General features: G+C 39.2%; 1 protein-coding gene across 9 annotated transcripts in view; it reads right to left on the bottom strand.

Annotated features, from left to right (window-relative positions):
• arhgap23b (Rho GTPase activating protein 23b) overlaps window positions 1-17127 on the bottom strand; it is a 65802-nt gene that overhangs the window by 7163 nt on the left and 41512 nt on the right. For 6 of the 9 annotated variants that reach the window (XM_052102377.1, XM_052102376.1, XM_052102375.1 and 3 more), the window contains 19 exons: window positions 14323-14505; window positions 13432-13456; window positions 13257-13349; window positions 13073-13151; window positions 12898-12958; window positions 11195-12650; window positions 9769-9921; window positions 7908-8019; window positions 6309-6348; window positions 6065-6202; window positions 5485-5805; window positions 4735-4796; window positions 4487-4596; window positions 3977-4095; window positions 1855-2007; window positions 1286-1364; window positions 1075-1148; window positions 864-953; window positions 630-755 (listed from right to left, as the gene is read on the bottom strand). In XM_052102377.1, the coding sequence (XP_051958337.1) occupies window positions 630-755; window positions 864-953; window positions 1075-1148; window positions 1286-1364; window positions 1855-2007; window positions 3977-4095; window positions 4487-4596; window positions 4735-4796; window positions 5485-5805; window positions 6065-6202; window positions 6309-6348; window positions 7908-8019; window positions 9769-9921; window positions 11195-12650; window positions 12898-12958; window positions 13073-13151; window positions 13257-13349; window positions 13432-13456; window positions 14323-14454 (3423 nt within the window). In that variant the 5' untranslated portion in view covers window positions 14455-14505. The remainder of the gene's footprint in view (window positions 1-629; window positions 756-863; window positions 954-1074; window positions 1149-1285; window positions 1365-1854; window positions 2008-3976; window positions 4096-4486; window positions 4597-4734; window positions 4797-5484; window positions 5806-6064; window positions 6203-6308; window positions 6349-7907; window positions 8020-9768; window positions 9922-11194; window positions 12651-12897; window positions 12959-13072; window positions 13152-13256; window positions 13350-13431; window positions 13457-14322; window positions 14506-17127) is intronic. The other 3 variants (XM_052102373.1, XM_052102372.1, XM_052102378.1) reach the window with 3 other exon arrangements.

Raw genomic sequence — 17127 nt, 5'->3', positions numbered from 1 at the left:
ACGTTTCAATCATCCCTGGTTTCTTTAAAAAAAGCAAAAACCTGGGTTAGAGTGAGGCACTTATAATTGAAGTGAATGGGGGCCAATCCAAAAACGTTACAATACACATTGTTTCAAAAGTATAGCTATAAGATGTAAATATTATACATGTTATCATGATTTCAGTGTAATAAAATCAGGGATTTACCAGCATTATGGCTTGTACATCGCCATAACATTTAATATACATTTAATAACATAACATACATTTTAATATTGGACATAAATATACTTTTGTTAAATATTTGTAATTCTTCTAATAAAAGTTGTAAAATTGACTATAACTTTACAAAGAAAAGGTCAGTAAGTGATTTTATCACATTAAAATCACGTTAACACACGTATTGTTAATGTCATGTGGCTATACTTTTGAAACAGTGAGTATTTTAACGTTTACTGATTGGCTCCATTCAAGTGCATTGTCCATTGCTTTTTAAGATAAGTATGGATGACCTGAATTAAAATGTTGTGGTAATCAACATTATGCCACAAATGGTGACCTAGTATTGAACCTGGAACAAATTCACTAAATATTTAGGTGGGCAAATCAGAGGAAAAATACATAAAAAAGCATCCCAAATAAGACTTACATGCAAAATGAGAGTCTCTACGATCTTGTAGCGGTCTGGCATGTGAGTGACCATGTCGGTCATGTTGTCTTCTGAGGTCCGCACCAGTGTGGGACCAAAAACCAGTGCCAGGTTCCTGGGCTCCATCTGGAGAGCGAAGAAAAGGAAGAGTTTATTTAAAGTGTCAGTTGTATCAGAAATTTCTCTTGTATATTAAAATGACTGTAGGTCAGGTATGCCTGGTTCAGCAAAAACCTTATTCTTTTCTGAATGGTCTGCAACTGTTTTCAGGTGACCAATTAGAAACTTCAAAGTGTGGTAGTAGTGATCTGGAAGGTCACGTATCTGAAAGGGGCAAAAATAAACAGAGATCACAACATTTTGGTAACCAACTGCAAAAGAATGGAAAATGAACTGTTTATTTAATTAATTGATAAAAATGTATTATTTAACTGATGACACATACTAGTTTCCTCATAGTTTTCAAGCGGTCCCCTGCGTCCTCCAAACGGTTGGCATCAATGAAGTCATTATATTTTTCTGCAGGTAGAGGACAGCAGTGAGCCATGTTTTTTGTTGTTGTTGTTGTTGTTGTTGTAAATATAGGTATCTCCAGTCTGACACCCATGCAAAGCCTTTGTGTAAATTCACTAATGAAGGAGCTGAATTCAACATACCATCTGTAAAGAGAGGTTCTGGAAGCTTCCTTAAGAAAGACTTTAATAGACTGCTGATGACGTTCAGGTCTTGCCATCTCTGTGAAGAAAAAGATAGGTTCCCTTAGTGAAGAAAAATGACAATTAATTGTTTCTTCTAGACAGAAATGAGACTGAAGGGAGCGTATATTGCGACTTTTGCTCATCTCCTGCTTCTCAGATCTTTCTCCTGAGAAAAAGACTTCAGTAACATCAAATGTTCTCAACAATGTCACAAACTGTATTCAGGTGTTTCGAGAAGTCTGTAATAAATCAGAGACAGCTATGCTATCCGGTATCCACATTCATTTGATAGATCTATACTCTTACTGTATGTCAACAACTGTATGATAAGTGTTTGTTTTTTAGTATGGAATTTTTGGTGAAACATCTGTGATAAATTAGATACTTAGAGATACTCCATGATGTCTCTGGAGTTGTAAGAGAGTAATATGCAATAAAATAAGCAGTATAGTTTTCCTCTGGGGTGTGATTGCATTTTTGATTTATCTCTGCAGATTTTCTCTCTGTCTTTGTTACTCCCTCCTCACCTCCTCAGCAGTGTTTATGTCCAGGCCCTTGTTGAGCTGATCCTGAAGAGAAGACACCATGGCATTGTTCCCTGGCACTCTGTAAATGCCAGTATATTCCAAACCCATCACCTCCACAAGATGACAGCAAGTGTCCACGATCTGTGGGACAAACTACACACAAAAAAAGCACATAATAAATTATTACTATATATCTCTGTCCATCCTAATTTGTACATGCTTATAACATATCTTTAGAGTTTAGTTCCCAATTAACTTATGGTAACACTTTATTTTACAGTGTCTGTGTTACACATATTACACGCAAAAACACTTACACAGTATCTACATGTAGTTAAACAATATTACTTAGTGCACAACTACTAGGGGTTGCAAAACTACTGATTTTTAATTGTCGTCTAGTCAAGCACATTAACCGAGTCGAATTCGACTAGTTATGATGTTAGTGTTAGGTTTACGGCCCAGTGTGTCCAGAATTTTTGGTTTCAGCCAAGAATTTTTACTTCGGTGCATCTTGAACCCAGAAAATTGCTTTAAAGCACAACACATTTATAATTTAGGATATATAAGAAAAGATATCCTGTCTTAAAATAACCTTTCTGTACTTTTACCGCATATGTGATTCTTCAGTGATGAGCTGAATAAGGATGAGAAGGTACTGAGAAGGTCTTTTATAACCATATAAATAAATGCATCTATAACCCAACCCCTACATCTAACCCTAACAATTAGTTAGAGTTTTCCTCATTAGTATAAATGAGTCTTCCCTTTCCATACTACATTTCGGAAATCAACCACCCGCAGTATTTTGTATAGAAGTGTTTTGTAAGTCACAAGGAAAGCGACAAGTAGTAGTCGACTAGTCGTGCTACCCTGCGTCACGTGCGTGGCCATTGTTTTTTGGCCTTGCTATACGCAGCGCATAACTTAAATGAATTTAAACCGACTGATCTCAGTTCAGGAGGCTCTGCTGTCAGTAAAGGGCTACATTTCGGCAGGAGAGAAGAAAACATGGTGCCAATCACAGCAGAGTTTGTCTTTGGGAGAAACGACAACAAAACTACATCTGGTAATTCAATTTTTACATTGAAACCTGTTTGAATTTTAGTGATTTAATGTGAAATGCCACACTGCTAATCACAATGTACACTAATATATACTTTGAGCATTTCCTTGGAAATCATATATTCACTGTGCATTATCACATTAAGAATCAATGGGTTAATTTAAAAGCTGAAAAAGTTTGTTTTCAGAGGCTTTATATGGAGTTAGGATGAAAATAAGGTGCAACTATTCTGAGACCAGGGCAGACAGACAGCACTGGGGGTTAAGAAATTCACTAAATAGGGAGTATCCTATAGCTTTCTAAGCAGCTAAGTGCATTCACTCCAAACCTTCTATCAAAAGTTCAGTTTCAGGCTGTAGATGATGTTTGGACCACGCAACATATTTGGCAGACATTGGTAATCAGTACATAGATTCAGAATTTATAATGTATAATTTTATTTTAACATGGTTGGCAGTGATTGGATGATCCTGGCCATTACTTTAAATCTTTCTGCTTTACAGAAAACCAGCTGTAATATCTGAAATGTCTCAAAAATATGAACAACCAACACACCTGGAAACATAATAAACTATTATATATATATTACAGTATATATAAAAAAATAATAATCTGACTTTCAATAACCTGACACAGTTTAGTCTACCATGTTGCCATCAATTTTTAGAAAACTTTTTGCTCATGCTTGGGTCTCATGAGGTTATAGATGAAGTGTGTAATGTCTGTGCCACTAGCGTCACTGAGCAGAATTGCAGAAAATAATGACTGTTTCAAACAGGTTTCCTGAGCACTCCCCGGTCCATCACTGGTCATTCAAAAAGATATTTCAGCGTCAAACTCATGCCATTTGTTTAGCCATTTTTGCAATGTTGCTATGTCAGGATGGTTGGGGTGCTCAAACAAACAAAGTAATATATTCATATCACCATGGAGCCTCATTTCTTACACTTTTCAGAGAATTTAACCTGCAAATGCTTGTCTCAATCCCTAAAGTAATTTTTCATTTCTCATAGAGGAGCACTAGATCATGACTCTGATTTCAGCATTTTTACAGACCTTATTATTGGCAGCAGGCAGGCAGTCCTCCAGCCTTACCCCAAAGACTTTTGGACCAGTTTTCTTTCCCTTTTTCATGATGTTAATTCCCCATGGAGCCTTAGGGGGATTACTGTCATCTATTAGAGTTGGGAGAAACCAAAATAATTCAAATAGAGAGACTAGAGCTAAAAAAAAGAAGAAGAAGATACAAATCCATAATAAGAGATGGATAATTACTGTATTCAGTATTATTTGAGCAAAGAAGTTGTAATAATTTTGCCATTTTTCACCTTTATTTGATAGGTAAGTAGAAAGGGAGACAAGAAATAAAAGGAAAGAAGGCGGGTACAGGATTGAGAAAGGTCCTTGAGGCAGGACTCGAACTCGGTTGCCTGTGATGCTACTGCAACATATTGTATGTCAGAGCATTGCTCACAAGGCTACAGCTCAAACAAGATTTCTTATATTGAGCAGAGAGTAGGTGGGACTTAGTGTCAGAGTGTGTTTGTCATGGTTCACAGAGTTCACCTTTCCCTGGGGTACGGTTCACTCCTGATGTGTTCTCAGTCTTAGAGTGGAGAAAAGGTTGTATCATTCGATGGATCCTAGGAGAAGTGTCTGGCCTACTGCCTGTTTGACTGCAAAAGGAAAGAGATAAGATCTATAATAAACTGCCACATGCTTGTGAAAGATACTCTATTTGTAGTTGGTACATAGACTAAATACTAATGGCATCACCACACCATAAATACCATTTAGTAGGAGAGAGAAATCACCTCTGTTTCTTATAGTCATTTAGCTTCTTATTGATGAGTGCCTGTCTGGAGAAACCTAGTTCCTGTACCAGAGAACAAAGTAAGCTTCACATTTAGTATCCTTTACATTTGATTAATTTATGCATGCATACACATTTAAAACAACTTGCAAAAAAACTCTATGAGCTGTGGGCTATGAGAACTTTAAGAATAAATAAGACTTTTCACAAGTTTATGAGTTCAAAACAAGGCAGAACTTGTGAAGTTATTTTTGTTTGAAACTTTTAATGTGCCGCCAGTCTAGACTTCAAGCTTAATAAATAATTTAATAAAAACTTACTTAAATAAGCAGGGGCACACATTCAACATGGCCTTAACATTGCTTATCAGTAAAACAGGGTAGCTATATAAAAGTCTTTCTAGCAAGTCCACTGTCAGCCATCTTTGGAACGCTCTAGGGAGGCTATTTTCAGTCATGCCAGTGCAGCTCCTATCTACTTGAATGGGGAAAGACTGAAATCTCAAAAATGGTTGGTCAAGATTACGATCAAAGAACATTTTTCAAATCAGCAATAAAATGTTATAATTCTGGTATCAAAACTTGTGTTTCTTTACCTCGTGTTATGCTAAAACACTCAATTTTCCAGGCTTGTATAGCTAATTTGCATGCACATGTGTGAGTTGCTTGACAAGTGATGTCTGAAGAATGGAAGTAAATGGAGCACTGGTGTGACCACACCTTTAGTCTTGGCCATTCGCCCCCCAACAAACCTCATTGTCAGTCTTGCTGTTCTCTCTGATGATTCTGATCCAGCTCAGCATGTCATCCCTGTCCTCTGCCTGCAACAAGTACTCGCAGAAGTCTTGCGTCGTCAAACGCAAGGTGTGCTTGCGCTTTGTCTCGCTGTAAGCAATGTCAATCAGGCAGCCTCGAATGCTGATTGGCTGATCATCCTCGCCTTGTCCGTTGCCGTGACCTCCTGCTCCGGCTGCGTAAAGTACAGCCTCCCGCTTGTCCTTGTAAAGGAAGAGCGAATGGGAGCGCAGTACAGAAAAGACACGTTTCCATGGACGCATGCCGCCACCCACTTTCTGTATACAATATAGACAGAAGCAAGGAGGACTCAAGAAATGCTTGGGTGGTTCACACATCCACAATTTCTCAAAGGTGTAATACAGATTAATGTTAAATATAGGCTTAAAACTCTACACTTAACCCTGGGTTAAAGTATGAACAGTGTGAAACATGGAACAAGGTAACCCAGGATAACGTTTACCTAATAAAAACCTCTAAAAGCAAATGACAAATAATCAGATTCATGCCAGATAAGGGGGTAAGTGAGTGTTAGACCTTTCCCTTCTCGGTAAGTATCTGTTTATAGTGCAGCCAGCCTTCCTTCCTGATGTCAGTGAGAGTGATGCTCCCCAGTTCAGAAGTGGAGTGACGTTTAGAGCGTGCTTCCTCTGCTGCTCGAAGACTCTCTAGAGACTGAAAAAAAAACACATAAAGAGACACTCAGGGCCATTACTTAATTTACTCTTAATGGATAAATAATTACTGTATTTGAGGTTGGGTACTGAAGAGAAGAACTTACTCCATCTGTGAAAAAGCTTTTGACCCTTTTTGGTAGTCTCCTGTAAAAGGACAGGACAACATTATTAATAACATACTTCCGAATTTACCAAAGAAAAGCCAGACAAAGAAAAGCCAGACAAAACCTAGGATAAATCTAGGACAAATCACTTCACATTACATACAGCAGTCCTAAAATGTATTTATACACTTAAGCAAAACTTTAAAACATCTGAATGTCATTGCATTAGATATTTAGTGTCAATCCAATTATAATCTGCAAACAGATGATGACAGAGCTTTTCTCAGAACTAACTTGCATTTTTGTAATAACTTTCAACTAACTAAAAACTAAGAAAAATATAGTGGATGTATGACAACAGTTCCCCTCACGTTCACACAGGTGGCCTAACAAATTAAACAAAAATGTAGTTCATCACATTAACAATGGATGTGATCTACTAAGTTTTGTCCTAATTCTGAACAATGTATCTATGGTTTTATAAACTGAAACCTAATCAGCTTATTTTGTGAAATGTTTTGCTTGAAAAAATGTTTTGTGTGTGTGTGTGTGTGTGTGTGTGTGTGTGTGTGTGTGATATTTCTTTAAAATAAACACCACTTGGTTGGACATTCATATATTTTTTGTATGGCCAAATCCTTTGTGTGACGATTGTAGAATGTATTTCCACACATTAAGATACTTAAAAGAGATTTAAATTCCCTCATCATTTACTCACCCTCATGCCATCCCAGATGTGTATGACTTATTTCTTTTTCTGAATACAAATGAAGATTTCTAGAAGAATATTTCAGCTCTGTAGGTCCATACAATGCAAGTGAATGGGTACCTCCAAAAAGCACATAACAGCAGCATAAAAGTAATCACTAAGACTCCAGTGGTTAAATCCATGTCTTCAGAAGCGATATGATAGGTGTGGGTGAGAAACAGATAAATAATTAAGTACTTTTTTAATATAGACTCCTCCCTGCCCAGTAGGGGGCGATTTGTACGAAGAATGCGAATCGCCAAAAACAAGAGAAGAATGTGAAAGTTAAATTAAAGATGGAGATTTAGAGTAAAATAGGACTTAAATATTGATCTGTTACTCACACCTATCACATCACATCTGAAGACATGGATTTAACCAATAGAGTCATATGGATTACTTTTATGCTGCCTTTATGTCCTTTTGGAGCTTCAAAATGTTGGTACACATTCACTTGCATTATGAGGACCTACAGAGCTGAAGTATTCTTCTAAATATCTTTGTTTGTGTTCTGCAGAAGAATGTCATACACATCTGGGATGGCATGACTGTGAGTAAATGAAAAGAGAATTTTAACTTTGGGGTGGACTATCTCTTTAATGCAGTAATCTGCATTTCAAATAACACAACCTCAGTTCCATTAGATTAAATTGAGATTTTGCCCATGCACAGACGCTGTACTAAAATAAACCCTGAACACATCAACTGAGAATGTAATACAAAAGCTATACCACTGAGTCCCTGAGTATTCTCGGTAAGAGATAAGACAACAAACACTATGTTATGTGCACTGGCTCTTCCAGAGAACAAAGTGATATTTCTGACTGTGCAGTGACACCCCTAACACTCACGAGAAGACATGACCCTCCTCCCTGAAGGTGTTCAGGCCCTCGTCACATGACTTAGAACGCTCCGTAGTGATGGCCAGCAAGTAGGAGGAGCGACGGCTGTTTTTGATTTTCCCTGTTACAAAAAGACAGTGGAGTGATGCATGAAAGAAAAGAAATACATGAAAAAGAGAAAGAAGAGGTGGTGATGGATAAGACAAGTGACAGGACAAATACAGAAATTAATTTCTTAAATGATTTTGGAAAGATATAAATTAAAAGAATACTTAATTTACTCTCCTTAATGTTGTTCCAAACCTATATAATGTTATTTTTTTATATATTTGTTTTTAAGAAACCCACCTCAAATCTTTACCATACACAACAGTTTTTATTGATCATGTCTGTCAACCTCCAAAATGGACAAATAACACTAAAAGTAGTCCATACAAACACAATTATTTAAATAACCAAAGCCAAATCAAAAACAAGTTCAAATGACCAAATTCATTATTCCCTCTCAAATCGAATCATTCATGCAAATCATTACGTACAGTAGCTTTCATTTACAAAATGATACAGGTTTGCCGTCATGACGTTTTTCGCAACACAATGACATTTGATGTTACTGAAACCCAACAGAGTAGTGAAAGGGAAGATTATAAGTGAATCATTGTGGTCTGTTCAACACACAAAGCTATTATACGGCTTCAAATTGGACCATAGTGCATAAAGTAATACAGACTACATTTTTGAGGATTTTTTGGCCTTTTGGGAACTTGACAAATGTGGTCACTATGAACTGTTGCTGTACGGAAAAGATCTTTGTGAATATTCTTCAAACTTCTCTTTTTGTGTTTCAAAAGATAAATAATAGCATATGGGTTTGGAATGACATAAGAGTGAGTATTTATGGCAGAACTATTAAAAGTGTTAAAATATCACCCCAATTAGCAAATACCAATTGCAAAGCTGTGAACTTGTGGAAAACTTACCAGCCATTAGAAATATTTGCAAACATTTGGCTTGATAGCTGTTAAATTTGGAGACTGTGTTGATGACAGATGTGAAATAGAGGGAAAATGATGGACGTTAGAGACATTGAGAGGTAATGACAAAAGACAAAGACAGACACAGATATAGTGACACCATAATGGAGTAGACATATTGAAAGAAGAGACATGGATAGATGAGATAATTCTTTGAGACAGCATAACAAACAGGCAGTGTGATATTGGCTGAGGAAAGAGTCATCAGCAAAAAAAAAAAAAACATGATAAAAGGCTTTGATGTCTACAGGAAAATTATAAATGTGACAGATGATGCTGGTTTTGATAGACAGATGACCATGAGAGCCAACGGTCAGAGAGACAGACAAGAATGAATGAGACTGATAACATGTGAGATAAACTGGAAAGGCAACTGGCAGATGGAAAAACTAAAGATAAAGATGGTGATACCTAAGAGACCTTAAACATTCATGTGTGCTAGAAAAACTACTAAGACGAAACAGGTGATTTTTGTAGAAAGATGATCAGACAAAGGGACAACAGAGCGCAACAGTCAGAAGCAAAAATCCCACTTATATTCTCTTAATCATTGCTGAACAATGATATGCTTTTGTAGAAGCCACAATTAATACAAATTCAATTCCTGGTCTTCCTAAACTCTCAAACTGCCAATATATTTGTCTATAAATCCATAATTTTATAAAGTCGCCAGTCTAGTTTATTTTTTATTTTATTTTTTTTTCACACACTGAAATCTCTATGGAGAAGATTTATGGGAAAAATACTTCTGGAACCAAGGGCGCAAAAAAAAGTGCATAGTCACTGTTGCGCTCTATGGAGGAGTTGGATTTGGGGTTGGGGAGCGAGGGACTCACTGCAGTCTGTGTAGAGGAGGCTGGTAGGGGAGGTGAGGATGGGAGAGACAGGGCTGTTGCTGTGGACAGACGCTTGGCATAGGCTGCTGGACACCACAGAAGACGCTGGCACATGGCGGGCACAAAGGTCTACACTGGGACTGGTGATCTCATCTATTAGATGTGAGAATTAGAGGGGTAAGGGAGGTTTTAGTTGGGGATGCTGAGAAAGAAGGCACTGGTTGCTCCACAGGACAACGGATATAAAATAATTTAGTCTCCCTGAGTTAACTATGGAATTAAAGGTTCTTTGTAGCAAGCAGTATGCCAATAAGCTGACCCAAGATGGTATCAAAAGGAACACATATCTAGGCCCTCATGGAATCTAAGGACTTTTTTCACATTTAATATGCCAATTGTGAGTGGACGTCTGTGGAAATCCGTGGAATAGAGTGAAATATGGTGAAATGTGTTACACAGAGCTGAGAGTTCTAAATTTGTATTGTTTAGCACAAAGAAAAGTATTCAAAACTCTTTCAAATGCAATTATAATAGGGAAAAACAAATAAACAAAGTCACAATGTGTGGGGATGTGATGGATTTTGTAACGGATGGGCATTCAGATTCTGTGGAATTCTGTTAGCGTGGATTCCATGTGGGCCTATACCAGTGTCTGACTCTGAAATTCTTTCAATCTTTTACTAAGCAGCAATATTTTCCCCCTGGAACTTCCATCCACCAAAAGGAGTAGCCGCAGCCATCCGCCGGGGGACAGAGGAGTTGCTGCCGGCCACCTGGATGCGGAGGAATGGCCGCCGTCCGCAAGAGGAGGAGGGGCTCGCTGCCGGCCGCCTGGAGTGGTGGAGCCGCTGCCAGGGGCGGAGGAGTTCCCTATCGGCCGCCATTACGCGGAGGGGCATTCCATCCGCCAGGGGTCGGAGGACTGGCTCTGATCCACCCGGGGAGGATCGGCTGTCATCCGCCAGAGGGTGGAGGAGTGATCGAGGACCAGGGTATCCAGGGATAAGTGCAGCGGAATGCAGCAGTTCGAGATAGAGAGAGCCACATGCAGCTGCCATGTGTGTGTTTACATTTTTGTGTCTTTTTGTTTAAGTTCGTATTAAAATATGACTTTGGTTGTTCAGCCGGTTTCCATCTCCTACTTTCCCATCCTTAACCTTGTTACACCACGATTTTAAGGAATGTGGCTATGCAGAAATTGACTAAAAATATACTCTGAATAATAATCACTGGAGTAAACTGACCCTGGTCACTGCTATATCAAATGTGAGATAACCTAAAAAACATAAATAAAAAACCTGAGAAAATATTTGGGGCATTTTTGCTAGGGGCCATGGTTCATTTCTGACCCTATTAAAAGTGATACATTAAGACAAAGAGTATAATCTAAAATTAGGTTGTAAGGTCCTGTAGCTTCCAGACTGACCTATGAAAGGGATGGCAGCCAGGGAGTCCTGCTCCACAGGCAGGGGTGCAAGTACACCATTAATTTGTTGCGCTGGGTCTCCTGAGCGTGATTCTGGGGCTGTTGCTGAAAGAGGTTCAGACGAATCCACAGATAAAACATATTGGGAATGTCGCAACCCATGAGGGGTCTTTCTACCTAAAGGGGGCTTTTGTCTGAGGACCACCTCCTGAATCTGAGCCTGAACAGGCTCTTCTTCAAGCCCACCAACCCCTGAGCCTGTTCTTGTTACGTCATGGAGCTCTGCTGTGGGGGGCAGTGGCTGAGGAGAGGACTCATGTCCTGAGGAAGACACACTTTCTGGGGAGCTGGTTTTAGGGGTCCAGCTGAGGTGAGGTCCAGTGTACAATGGATCCCTGAAGGAGTGTGACTGCTGCATAAGATGGCTGGCCTTTCGGCAGAAGGAGGGGCTATAGCTACGATAGCCTATTGTCTGGTCATCTACAGTTTGTGCAGGTAAACTTTTGATCTGAGCAGCCTGCTGTGATTGAGGTCCCATCTGTTGCTGCTGATGGGCAGGGCTTGAGGCTCGCCCTGAGAGTGGCACTGTTGCAGAAATGACTGCATGATGATTGACCAGGCTGGGGGGCTCTTCAGTCTTCATTGGCGGACTGTTCTGATGAGGCCAGGCTGGTCTTTCATAGCGTGGTGAGATCAAAACGGATGCCTTTCCTAGAGTCTCTGCCGAATGGACATAACTCTGCTCATACCAAGTGTAACCAGTCAGCAGGTTCTCTGAGCAGGAACGGCTTGAGGTCTGACCTCCAGGCATGCCCCATCTGCTCAGCCCGAAAGAGTCCGTACGAGGGGAGTGGTTGGGCCCAATTGCTGCACTGTAGTGGTGCAAAAGGGTGTCATGAGAGGCACTGTGTGGCCATCCACCATGAGAACCTCCCATTGCAAATCCCAGCTCAGACAGTCGGTCTTGAGAGATGCTCCGATGTTGATGTGACATAGCAAGGCCTGGGCGCTCCGCTTGACTGTAATACCAATCAGACAGAGCCTGGTGGCACAGTTCACTGCGGGCTTGCGGAAGACTGCCTTTCCTAGGGTGGGGGAGAGTGGCGGAGGCAATGGCTGCATTGTGGTTGGCAAAGTGGAAGTCTAGCGGGCTCATTGTTATCCCTGCCGAGGAGAAGGAGCGGGCACGGTGGTGTGTCAGTTGATGATGGCTGGGGGGAACGCGCGGAGTCGCTACGCCCTCTAAGGCATGTCCAAAGATCCCAGAGCTGTCTCCTCCAGAGCATTTTTCTAGAGGGGGCTTGGGTTTACAGTTCAGGTTATCAGGAAGACCGTGGTTCTGGGTAGTGGAGGTGGATTTGTTGCTTGGGTAGCAGATCAAAGGAGGTTCTGGAAGGTTGTGGGCTTCTCCAGTGTATGGCTCATTCCCTCTCAAGTAAGCATCTTGAGAATATGCCTGTAAGAGAAGGAACCAAGTTAATGATGAATGGGGGCTTACTCAATATTCAAATGCAAACAGGCAATCATTGCAGGAAAAAAGACCCATGCTTAAACCAGTTTAGCTGGTTTAATCTAGACTAGCTGGTTTAGGTGATGCTAGAGTGTACAGTATATCAGAGCAGAGCATTTAGTTTCTTACAGATGTGTTTGAGTAAGGAAATGGTGTAGAAAAGGAGAAAGAACAGAAGAAAGGTCATACTCACACTTACCAACTGTAGCACATCCTCATCTTTAGGCATGATGGACAACTCCAGCATATTCTCACTAAAAAGAAACACAAGCAGCTATCAAATTACAAATTCACAGTTGATACCAATCCACTTTGTTCTTTGTAATTAGTACAGTTTATTAATTAATAGCTATTCAAATTAGCCTCACCTATTCTGAATCAATGCAATGACCTGAGAATAAGTTTTCCCCAGCACGCTTTCTCCATTCACCTTCACCAGCCTGTCTCCTTAACACAAACAAGCACATATTTACAATAATGGCTCCAGTTAGGGTATGTGAACAGACAAAGCACACAACACGTTTCAGATATGGCCATACCATGTTCCCCTACCTGTACACAAGCCAGCCTGATGGGCTGGGCCTTTATCTTTCACATTCTTCACAAAGATGGTGTCCATTGGCTCCAGACGAGGCCTCTGACCTCCTTAGCAAAAGCATAAAACTATCATACAAGCACTCACAAGTGAAATACTACGAGCATCATCTAAGGTTTTAGATTAACTTACCTTTGTCATTGCCATTCTCCTCATCCTGAAAAACAGAGTTAATGACTGAGGTCAGTAAAACTGCCTGTATTGGCATGTAACCTACACACCACTAGGGGGAGTACCCAAATGTTCAATGCAGTTGGTTGTTACTCATTTAGCACTTTTTCTTATCCAAAGCAATTTACAGTACAGTACAGTACAGTGACAGCTACTCTGCACATTAGGACTTTACCAATACAATTTATGCTCACATGGAAACATAAATGTGGACTTCCTTAAATCACTCAAACACATACACAGAGCTGAGTGTGCAGTTTGCATGTAGCTAGCTGTGTGAAAGCTTTAGGCTTCGCTGACACGGCTCATTCCTAACGAATGCAGACAAAAGCAAAGGGCTTTGCTGCCCAAGAGAAGCAAAGCACCAGTCTGTCCTGACCCTCTCAGTGACACTGAGGCAGGGGACCTGAGAGGCGGGTAGGGGCTCTGGGGTAATTTATAGGTGGAGTGGACATGGCTAATATGTTGAACAGGGGTGAGGTCCCTGCCTGCTTTCTCAAATGGGCTTTTGATCAAATTGGTGCACCACGTTGACCTACATACTCATGATATATTTGTCTGAAAGATTTAAGCCTTCACTGTGCTTTGTGCCAAGTCAGAGAGGCAGAAGATCACTTACAAGTGTCCTAACCAGACGTCAAACCAGAGGATTTATGTCATGTACTAAAAAAAAAACCTCACTCTAACCCAAAGTAAATGTTGACTTATGTTTTCAGTCACTAACATGCTTACAAGCATCTCCTTTTGTGTTCGACAAAATAGAGACAATAATGCAGGTTTGAAACGAAGTCAATGATGATAGAAGTTTCATTTTTGGGTCAACTATACATCTAAAGTTGTTCATTTTGATACCTTCACATTAGTGTGGAAAGCAGACTCCGGTGGATACACGATGAAGTGCCGCAGTGTAAAACCGAAGCCCTGAGAGTTTTTTTGCAGCACCACCGTGCGGGGACCCTTCCAGGCCACACCCTCTCCTGACATGGGTCGAGTCTTCTGACTGGATGACAATCCTCCATCCTTGTGGCCTTTAGCCTGTAGCAAACAAAGGAACATAATGAGACAACTGATATGAACATCCATAAAGTAACTTCCTGGAAAATTTTTAGAAAGGCAATGTTTATATTTTCCAGTGTCTAAAAGATGTTTTCACTCTTTCTTTGGATGAGTGAAGTCTGATGTTGATGCATTGTAATTTATTAACAAAGGAATTAGTGGGAGATGGGTGGGTTCAATTACATACAAAGGTAATTTCTGTACTTCACCCACCTTAGGGCTTGACCCTTTAAACAGCGGAATGAGAAATGTCTGAAGAATGTCTATTTTAAACGCAGATGCTAAAATAAAGTACCACATGGGACTTCACAACTGCAAGAGGAGAAAATAAACAAAGGAAAAACGGGAGCAGAAGGGCCTTGCAGCCATGTACACAATTAACTCTTAATGCAAAATGTGTGAATAAAGGTAATCTTTGACTCCAGGTCAAGTGGTGCATAGAGTCAGGGACATTAAACATCTGAGAAATTTATGAGAAATTCTACATTACAATGAGGCGTGTTGATACGCTATTGATCAGCTCTATAGGTAGAGTCAGGTTTATTGACTTCAGATATTTAGTTTGAGCTTTCTTTACTAGAGAATTTCTCAACCACAGTGGCTCCTTTACTAGAGCATTTCTCAACCGCAGTGGCTCATTTACTAGAGAATTTCTCAACTGCAGCAGCTACATTAACACTGCAGCTGAATGTGGCCCAAATCAGATTTTTGTGATCGCAGATCTGATAATTGGATGACAGTGAGAACAGACACAAGAGCTTTGAATCTGACATTTTCAAATCCGAATTGGTCCACTTTCATATGTGGAAATAAATCAGATATGTATCAGATTTTTTCCAAAGCCTGTAGTGTGAACCGCCTGGTCGGATTTAATGTGATCTCAAAATGCATCATTTGCACACTTGATTTGCCCACTTATAAATGTCTGTTATGGTTTAAAATAGGGTTGTACCGATACCATTTTTTGAAGAACGAGTACGAGAACCGATACAATTTTTTTTTAGTACTTGCTGATATGGAGTCAGCATTTTTTTTTTTTCCTGAACTCTATTATTTTAACAAAATTATGTTTAAATAAATTAATTCATTAAAACTTTTATCAAATTAAAGTTTAACAATTCATTTTTGACATGATATTGTATTATTATTTATCAAATTAAGTGATTTTATACAGAACCTCAAAGCGCAATTCTAAATACAACACTGGGGTTATTTTTGTCAAATAGTGTGAGCATAACAGAGCAATAGAGATGTGAGATATTGATTCAATTTAATACAATTTCAATTGCTTTATTATTATTATTAGTAGTAGTAGTAGTATAACAGTGAATATTACATAACTATACAGTAGTGATTTATTTCTGTCATAATATTTTCATTTAAATTGAGCTTTTATTTTGGCTGAGCTTTTATTTTGAAGTGTTTCTGTGTTATTATGACCAAAGAGCTCTGATGTTATGATGGCGGCTTCCCAATCCAGTCGTTACTTGACTCAAAAGTGATTATTAAACCACAAAAGGCTACTATTTAAATAAATAAATATGTAGTCTGTATATGACTCATGCTAAAAAGTGAATTAGTGCTCTGCCTCCTGTCATCTACTATAAATAGAGCATGCAATGCTCATAATAGTGTTTTATGTGAATGAACCAAGGATCTCTTTAAGGTAAGAGCTGCTTGTGGCTTTATGTCTGTACAACATCTACTCCACACATTCATAAGCACTCACATTTAAAAGACTGCATGTGCAAACTATATATTTATCACATTAAATTGCAGCTTTTGCTGTTAAATAACCTCAGTAGGACATAACGTGATTTTAATTTGTGCGCTGAATATTTATGTAATGATTTTCGTAAATCAGATGTATCGGTTTTTGGACCCAAGTGTTGGGTAACATCTCACAGCAAGAACTGGCAAATCTGGTGCAGTCTATGTGGAGGACATGCATTGCAGTAGGCCTACTTAATGCAGCTGGTGGCAACACCAGATACTGACTGTTACTTTTGATTTTGACCCCCCCAAATCAAAAGAGTGCCTACTTTTTTACTGCCTAAATATGACTTTTGGACCATCAAAGTGCTGACACCCATGTACATCCATTATTTTGTTCAGAGACACATTATTCCATTTCTACTGATCACATGTCTGTGAAACTTGTTCAGTTTATGTCTTAGTTGTTGAATCGTTTTATGTTCATACAAATATTTAAATATGTTAAGCAGTTGAAAGTGAGAGGATATTTCTTTTTTTGAGTTTATATTTCTTCTTGACAAACTCTAAAGAGTTGAGTTCAACTTTTTGTTTGGATTACACATGTGCATGAAAAGATAGAGGGAGATTTTCTGCACAGAAAACACTGCTGATTTTATTTATTTTTTTCAAACTGCGAATGCAAGCAAGTCAATTGAAATCTGAAATAATTATAAATAACTACTCTTCTTAGCCTATATGTAACAATGCCTTTTTTTCCAGCTGCCCTTCAATCTTATAATGTTTCGCTTTTAATATAACATTCTTCAGCTTTGAAGGTAATCACATTTCCAACGTACGACTGCAAATTACTTATAAATACTACATTAGCCATCAAGAAATAGCCTA

This window comes from Xyrauchen texanus, chromosome 33 (genome assembly GCF_025860055.1).
Source record: "Xyrauchen texanus isolate HMW12.3.18 chromosome 33, RBS_HiC_50CHRs, whole genome shotgun sequence".
Taxonomy (NCBI): Eukaryota; Metazoa; Chordata; class Actinopteri; order Cypriniformes; family Catostomidae; genus Xyrauchen; species Xyrauchen texanus.
The sequence above is the reverse complement of the archived record's forward strand: the minus strand, read 5'-3'. Positions and strand labels throughout refer to the sequence as shown.